This window comes from Trichechus manatus, unplaced genomic scaffold (assembly GCF_000243295.1).
Source record: "Trichechus manatus latirostris isolate Lorelei unplaced genomic scaffold, TriManLat1.0 scaffold00004, whole genome shotgun sequence".
In the NCBI taxonomy this organism is placed as follows: Eukaryota; Metazoa; Chordata; class Mammalia; order Sirenia; family Trichechidae; genus Trichechus; species Trichechus manatus.
The window spans coordinates 33,542,642-33,551,630 of record NW_004443940.1 but is presented as its reverse complement, the minus strand read 5'-3'; the positions used below and the strand labels follow the sequence as shown (position 1 = coordinate 33,551,630).

The following is an 8,989-nucleotide window of genomic DNA, read 5'->3' as shown; positions in this document are numbered from 1 at the left end:
CTAGAAGATGGACCTGTAGAAGATGGACCTCTAGAAGTGGACCTCTAGAAGAGGACCTCTAGAAGATGGACCTCTAGAAGTGGACCTCTAGAAGTGGGCATCTAGAAGGTGGACCTCTAGAAGGTGGACCTCTAGAAGTGGACCTCTAGAAGGTGGACCTCTAGAAGGTGGACCTCTAGAAGATGGACATCTAGAAATAGATATCTACAAGATGGACCTCTAGAAGATGGACCTCTAGAAGTGGACCTCTAGAAGTGGACCTCTGGAAGATGGACATCTAGAAGTAGACATCTACAAGATGGACAGCTATATGATGGACCTCTAGAAGTGGACCTCTAGAAGATGGACCTCTAGATGGTGGACCTCTAGATGGTGGACCTCTAGAAGTGGGCATCTAGAAGGTGGACCTCTAGAAGTAGACATCTAGAAGACAGCTAGATGATGGACCTCTAGAAGATGGACCCCTAGAAGGTGGACCTCTAGAAGGTGGACCTCTAGAAGATGGACCTCTAGAAGTGGACATCTAGAAGATGGACATCTAGAAGCAGACATCTAGATGATGGACCTCTAGATGATGGACCTCTAGAAGATGGACCTCTAGAAGACAGACCTCTAGAAGTAGACCTCTAGAAGTGGACATCTAGAAGATGGCACCAGGGGTCTCCGGCACCTTGAAGGGGAGAAGGAGCACGACCTCTTTGGTGACGTTTCTTAGAGCACAAACAGGGACATCAGGGCATGAGAATATTGTTCCTAGAGCTCATCCACCTTTATTTTTTTCTCCAAGAATATTTTGGATAGTAATAATTTGTTCACATGCCTGCCTTGCCTATTAGACTGAAGCTTGACAAACTTTTGTTGCAAAAGAATCACTGGGGAGCTTTTTAAGATTACAATTTCCTGGAGCCCCACCCTTCAAATGAGCTTAGGGGGACCTAGGAATCTGCATTTTGCCGTACATGTCAGCGGTTCTGACATAGGTTCCGAGGCCACACCTTGGGAAGATGGCACTGGATCGAAAGCCTCCCAAGGGTTGGGGCTGTTTCCTGTGGACCCTGCCTTTCCAGTGCCCAGGCGTACCAAGCATCAATCAAGTTTTGTGGAAGAAACTTGTGAATGACGGTTCTCTAATAGGTTGTCCTACTGAGCAGATGATATTTTGTAGATAAATGGTTTTCTGGCTCCTAAGTCAGTCTCTTGTGAATCTGAAGAACCTAGATGAGATCCTAGAACTTGCTCAGTCCTGAATGACCTGGCAGGGACAGACTCCACTGGACGGCTGAGGCCCTGTCCCAAGCCCTGTGGTCTGTTCTCACAGGATGGGCCTTTGTGGAGGAAGGGAGCTGGGTGGATGTAGTGTGGGATTGCTCCACGATAGCTCTTTGTCTGGGGATGCACAGCTGGTTGATGAGAAATCCCGGAGCACTTGTTTTTGTGCACTGTGGGTGCCCTGGAAACAAAAGAAGTTCAGGCCTTTTTTGATGGAAAAGCTGAAAAACAACTTTTTTTTTTTTTTTTTTTGGTAAATTTACCCTAGAGGAAATTTACACAGGTCCCCTGAATTCACCATTTCAGCAGAACACCGACCCTTTGCATTGGTATCTTATAAATGGTATCATGTATTCTAAATAGACTTATTCCACTGAAGTTTACTGCGGGACTTTTTGCGCTTATTCTTTACATATTGCTCCTCTATACCTCTATCTGTGTCTTTATTGTCTGCGTGCCCAGTAGCTCCCCAGAGCCTTGGTGGGGCAGTGGTTAAGAGCTCGGCTGCTAACCAAAACGTCAGCAGTTCAAATCCACCAGCCACTCCTTGGAAACCCTATGGGGCAGTTCTACTGTGTCCTGTAGGGTCGCTATGAGTCGGAGTCGACTTGAGAGAAATGGTTTTTTTTGGGTTGCCCAGTAGCGCCCCAGAGCCCGGGATCACACTTCTTACCGAGATTGTCGGAGCACCTACTTTTCACTGTGTGTGAATGGGGAGAATAGTGATGGATTGTTTTCAAGTTTTCTGTTTGAATATTGGACAGTTAGACTGCATTACATTTGTTTTTTATAATGTTCTTTTTACAAGAGAAAGAGAGGCCCCAGGGGACAGTGTCATATTCACATATTGTATTACAGCCAAGTTGTCTATACTTTGTATTTGACATCACTTCTAATATAATGATCCTTGTGAAACATATGTATTCATTGCCCTAAGAAAATGTTAGCCCCTCGGTGATGCAAATGGTTAAGTGCTGGACTATCCAGAGGTGCCTCAGAAGACAGGCCCGGCGATCTGCTTCTGCAAGGTCACAGCCTTGAAAACTCCATCGTGCAGTTCTACTCTGCACACACGGGGTCGCCGTGAGTCGACGCAGAAACCAACAAGACAACGGGAGATGCTTATCCAGACGGCAAGATGACTACATTTGCCTTAAATTAATTAATGGCTAATTTCCACAGGGCAGGACTAGGGGCAGTTACACACTGTGCTTAGTGGTTAGAGCTGTGGGGCCGGATCCAGCCACAGGTGTTCAATTGCCTTTTGGCAGCAAAACATATTTTTAATATGTAATTTAACAACAATAATCGGGAATTTTTTTGTTACAACAAAAATTATTGATTTCACCATTTTCAATCCCTTTATGGATATAATATGCCCCTTTTCACCAGATCTATAATTTTAGATCTCTGAGACTTCTTCATACCTCACAGTTTATTTATTTTTTAATGTTATATCACTTTCTGAAAATAGAAGTATGTGCTGCTTTTTCCTGAAAATATTGCCTTTTCATAGTTATGAAACAATTTCAGTCGCATTACTGAGTAGGCATTTAGGCTCAGACAGACAACAAACTCTCCACCTAGCTGGGCCAGTTTTTCACCCCGGACCCCTGAGGGACGGGGAGAGGGCCCAGAGCAAGTAAGAGCCCACCTAGGAGAGGGGCTGGGATTCAAAGCTTCTTGAATTACTCCTGGGTTGCCCTCCGTCAGTGCTGCAGGAAACTGTCCACCCAGCCAGTGCTCCAAGCCGCTAGCTCTCCGATCCTTCCTCCACTCCTGCCCTTAGAATGATAAACCAGTCGCCCGCGGGTGACTCCGACTCCTGGCAACTCCATGTGTGTCCGAGTAGAACTGTGCCCCGTGGGGTTTTCAATGGCTGATATTTCACAAGCAGTTCACCAGGCCTTTCTTCCAAGGCACCTCTGGATGGGCTTGAACCTCCAACCTTTCGGTTAGCTGTCTGAGCTCATTAACCATTTGCACCACCCAGGGCCTCCCTTGGGATGACAGTGTTTCGCATACCTGGGGGAGCACTGCCTAGCTGGGGCAGGAGGATATACAAGGAAATGATGTACTGCTTCCGGGCATGTCGGTGTTAAGTCTGGAATTCCTGGGGCATAGCCTTCCGCTCACATGGCCCGAGCCTGTTACGTACAACTCCGAAGGGCTTCTTGCAGTATTGGGGCTGTAAATTACGAGACGAGCAAATTCCGTGAGGAAAGAACGTATTAGGTGCTCCATAATTGCTTCTTTGTAATAAAGAGAAAATAAAAACAAGGAAAGGAAGGAATTCTTCCTGAAAATGCTGGATCTTGTGCTAAGCTCTGTGAAGGATACAAAGAAAGAAAAGACATTGTCGCTACACAAGATGTGTACAGTCCAGCAGGCAGAGTCAGCCGGGGTGAACACGAGCAGTAACCCAAGACCGCGTGTGAAGGGCCGTGGGAGAGCTGCAGACCCCAGCTCTCAGGAGCAGGACGGCTGCGGACATACCGTTTAGTGGTGAGCTGCGTTGTAAACAGCTGCCTACTAAAAATAAAGCGTCACCTTTGTGAAGGACTGGCTTTAAAAAATTACACTGGAGTCAAGGTTGTGCATATAATAATGTACCATCACTCGCTGGGGCTTCTTTGTGCTCTTGGGAGTCGGAGTTGGGAGTGACAGCAAGCCAGAAATTGCATATATCCTCAGCCTGTCCAATGGCATGCCCTGAGAACATGTCCTGGCAGCAGGAGTGAGAAGTGTGGATAGTTCGTTCCAGTGGCATTGGGGCGGGGGGTAGGGAGAGTATCCCTGTTTCCTGGGGTGGCTGGGCAGAGTTGGATGGTGGAGTCAGAACTGTGCCTTGAATGAAGGATGGGGCTGAGTTATGGGTCCCCCGGGAAGGAGGACAGCGTGTGTCCAGGGGCCCTGCAGAGCTGGGAGAATAGTGACCGGACCAGCTTCCTTGTGGCAGAGCATGTCAGGGAAGTGTTACGGAGGACCTTGAATGCCAGCTCAGGAGAGCAGGGCCCTGTTCACCGCTGAATCCCAGCACCCATGACCGTGCCCACCCACCGCAGAGGAGGTTCTCATCACTGTGCCATGAATATGTTCGTGAATTGACGGTGACAGCTGGATTGTGTCCTGTAGGTACGGCAGTGTTCCGCAGCGGTTACTCGGTGTACTCTTCCCCTTGTGAAACTCATCTGTCGGGGGTCTCATGTCATTTGTAAAACTAACCAGTCTGACACATCAATTGTTGTGTGCTGTTGAGTCGATTCCGACTCCTAGCGACCTGCAGGACAGAGTAGAACTGCCCCATAGGGTTTCCAAGGTCGTAAGTCTTTACAGAAGCAGACTGCCACATCTCTCTCCTGCAGAGTGGCTGGTGAGTTCGAACCGCCAACCTTTCAGTTAGCAGCTGAGCACTTAACCGCTGCGCCCCCAGGGCTCCTGCCTAGGTCCAATACCAGGTGCTAATGAAAAAGAACAGCTTATGGTGGCATCTCTACAGGCGGTGTCAGCATGTTAACGTAAGCCTTTGTTATCCACAGGTACAGAGGGATGTCAGTGGGTGCAGCTGGGGATCCACTTGGTTGGTGGATCTTCTAGGCCACATGGGTGTCTTTATGGCGAACCGCGTTCTGCTCGTGTAGGGCAGGCCTCGGCCGGCTCGTACCCTGATGGTCGAGATACGTCGGGCTTCATTGTTTCGTCTCCCCTCTCGTTTAGCCTGGAGAATCTCAGAGTTCCCAGAGCTCCCTGAATGCCGGGATTTCCTGTGCCTTGTTCTCCGTCCTCTTCCGTTTTCCATGGAGCCCCCTCCCCTTCTCCCACCATCTGATATTCCTGCGAAGTCCCTCAGGAGCGATCCTGATAGAAATCGCAGCCCTCCCTCACTGCCTGTGGAAGCGGAATAACTGGAAATAAAACCTACACGTTCCAAGTTACGCTTTTATAGCCTTGTGGTTGTCCTTCTTTACTAGCTGCCTTTTTTTTTCTCTTAAAGAAAAGCTAGTTAAATAATTATGAATTGCTACAACCAGTGTAGCAATCTGCAGCTGCCTGATTACTAAACCAGTTTAGTGATAATTCTAATTACTACCTGCCTAGGGGCGTCTGTCTCAGGTCCCTCCCCACCCCGGCTGCCATTGAGTCGACTCCGACTCATGGCAACCCCACGTGTTGCAGAGTAGAACTCTGCTCCATGGGGTTTTCAATGGCCGTGATCTTTTGGAAGGAGCTTGCCAGGACTTTCTTCTGAGGTGCCTCTGGGTGGGTTTGAACCACCAACCTTTTGGTTGGTAGTCAAGTGCTTATCTGTTTGGGCCACACAGGGACTCCGCCCAGGTCACTGCTGCCGCTTAAACGTGGTCTCTCTGTCCCTGGATAATCAAGACCAACTGCATTTCCTTGGGAATTTTTCCTTGGATCCTGATACTCCCTCTTAAGGTATTATCGACAGGCTTGGGAGACATGGAAAGCCTTGACTCATTTGAAGCTTTTTAAGAAGAATTCTGCTACTTAACACCTCCACGCTGAAGCAGGCAGCTGGCAGCCAGTCCTGCTTTCTCAGTGGTCAGAAGGGCTCTGTGCCTAAGAATTGCCATTTGGCAACAGTGTGTGTTGTTTCTGGAGTCCCAGCAAGGAGCTGGGTACGTCGCATTTCACTCGTTGGGCTACCGTTGGCTGCGAAAGCATGGCGGACATCCTTCTGTGTCGGGGTCTGCCACTCGCTTCTTTAGGGACACAGCTATTAATACTTTTGCGCTTGATCTGGCCCAGTTGGAGAGGGCCAGGGTGCTGACGCCCCCTTACTTCTGCCCTGTACTTCTTGCCTACATTAAAAAAAATTTCTTCCATCTTATTTATTTTACTGTTGTAAAATATAGGTATGAAAACGTTTGCCATTTTAACCATTTTAAAGCGTATAATTCAGTGACTTACTTACATTGGCCGTGTTGTGTTACCATCACCACAGTCCATTTCCACAAGTTTTCAATGCTTTATCTTATTTCGTCATTATTGATAATCTATTGAAAAATATCCTGGCTACTACGAATACTCACTCCACATGGATTTACTGCCCCTTGAAGTATGCGTTTATGCCCTCCCAAGGTGACAGCACTTCTGTAGGGATTTCAGTCCTGATTCTGGAAAAGATCAGGGAGGAAAGTGGGTTTGAGGTTCAGAAATGTTCTAGAAGCTTGGTGGGATGAGCCGGCTGCTCACGTTATCTTTCCCTTCCCAGGAGCCGGGGTCAGAGAGGATGTCTTTCTCATCTGGAAGGAGGTGGAGGAGGCCCGGAGCACGCTGGCCCAGCTCCAGAGCCTGGTGACCGAGTTGCCCAAGTCCGACAGGGACAAAACAGCCTGCGGTCGGTGCCATTTACGGTTATTCGTGTAAAAGAGTCACACATGTTACCAGCTGGGGTGGGGTGGGAGGCTGTTCTGTGTTTGTTACCAGGGAGAGCTCCTTAGCCCTGCCCAGGAGCTGCTGAGGGGCGATGCGGAGCTGTGCGGTGGATCTTGGGGGTGTGGGCGTGGGCATGTGCGCGCGCGGTGTGTGCGCGTGTGTGTGTGTGTGGTGTGTGTGTGTGTGTGTCTGTGCGCGCTATAACAGGAAGACGAGGCAGGAGGAGATCTCATATGCAGATTACTTACATCACATCCAGACTGCCTGTGGCAGGCCATCATCGGACGTCCCGTCAGATACCTACGGGGAAGCAGAGCTCTTTGCTTTTCAGTTCTTATTGAAGCCCATCACTTTCTTTGTGCAGGGTCTGGGACCTGATTGCAGAAGGGAGCTAGGGAGCGTAGGCAGGGAAGGAGAATGGAATGTTTTTTTGGAAGGGACCAAGTGAATGTGGATTTGTATTCTTAATATTAGAAAGAAACCATTAAAATCTAGCTGCAGTTCCTGGTCTTAGCTTAGAGCTCTTTCGTGTCATTTGGAATGGCCTCGTGGACCTTTGGCGTTGAGACAGCCGATGCACTGTGTCTAAATGGTAACAGCAGCGATGATGACCGCTTGGTAAGCACCTACGTGTCAGGCCCTGCACCAAGCGCCAGGCTTGTGTTTGCTCATTGAATCCTCACAGCTCTGTAAGGGAGATGCTGTTATCCCTTTTTGACAGGTGAGGAAACTGAGGCACAGAAGGATCAACAATTTGTCTATGGTCACACAGCTAGCAAATGCAGAATTGGGTTTTGAACCCAAAATGGGGCCCAGAGGCTTTCCTACTAAATCCATCTGAACTTCACTTTCCCAGTTATCAATTAGCACTAATCCTGTCCTGAAAAATGAAAGCACTGTCCTGGTGTTTGATGTGCTTCCAGCCTCCCCCAAATGACACTGAGGCTGCAAGGTGGCTTTGTATTTCTTTTTAACCTGAGCATTTGTCATAACAAAGGCCTGAGTTTGGGAGTGAGAAGGACCTGGCTGTAAATCCCATGTCCGTCACTAGATTAACCTGAGTTGTATAAGCCTTAGTTTTTTCTTCTGTAAAATGACTGTAATACCTATCTTGAGGATTATTGTAAAGATTAAATGAAATGACGCCAGCTTTGTCCCCAGCAGGTGTTTGATAAATATCAGCTCTCTTTTCCCTTCACATTTAGGGAAGTTAGCATACTGTTCTCATGTCAGAATTCTTGAGTTACGTCTTAGTCATCTAGCGCTGCTATAACAGAAATACCACAAGTGGATGGCTTTCACAAAAAGAAGTTTATTCTCTCACAGTCCAGTAGGCTAGAAGTCCAAATTCAGCGTGTCACCTCCAGGAGAAGGCTTTCTCTCTCTGTCGGCTCTGGAGGAAGGTCCTTGTGATGCATCAGTCTTCCCTTGGTCTGGGAGCATCTCAGCACAGGAACCTCTGGTCCAAAGGATGCGCTCTGTTCCCAGCACTGCTTTCTTGTGGTGTGAGGTTCCCATGTGTCTCTGCTCACTTCTCTCTTTTATATCTCAAAAGAGATTGGATTAAGACACTATCTAATCCTGTAAACCTCATCAGTATAATCTCATCATAGTGATAGTTTACAACACATAAGGAAATCACACAGAACCTTATCATAGTGATAGAGTTTACAACACATAAGGAAATCATATCAGATTTACAAAATGGTACACAATCATACAATACTGGGAATCATGACCCAGCTAAGTTGACAGATATTTTTGGGGGACACAATTTAATCCATGACAAATTAGTACAGGATTTTCCTCTGTCAGGTAACAGGTTTCATGTAGGGCACACCTGGTAATAATAATGATTAATGCTTATAGCAAGGAGCCCTGGTGGTGCAATATGGTTAAGCACTCAGCTGCTAAGTGAACCCACCAGCAGCTCCATAGAAGAGACTTGGCAATCTGCTCCCATAAAGATTACCACAAAGGAAACCCTATGGGGCAGTTCTCCCCTGTCATAAGGGTCAGTGTGAGTCAGAATTGACTCAACGGCATACCACCATCACCACCACCATGCTTATAGCACATACCTTACGTGTCGGGCACTCATTTAATCATCACCCTAATCTTGTGATATAGGTGCTACTGTTATCTCTATTAGGGAGCCCTGGTGGTACAGTGGTTAAGAGCTTGGCTGCTAACCAAAAGGTCAGCAGTTTGAATCCACCAGCTGCTCCTTGGAAACCCTACAGGGCAGTTTGACTTTGTCCTGTAGGGTCGCTATGAGTTAGAATCGACTTGACAGCAACAGTTTGGTTTTTTTTTTTTT

General features: G+C 47.7%; 1 protein-coding gene across 1 annotated transcript in view; it reads left to right on the top strand.

Moving 5' to 3' along the window:
- The window catches only part of VWA3B (von Willebrand factor A domain containing 3B), a 203,925-nt gene that overhangs the window by 54,533 nt on the left and 140,403 nt on the right, over nucleotides 1-8,989 (top strand). The window contains 1 exon segment of the mRNA XM_023731983.1: nucleotides 6,506-6,631. Coding sequence (XP_023587751.1) covers nucleotides 6,506-6,631 — 126 coding nt within the window.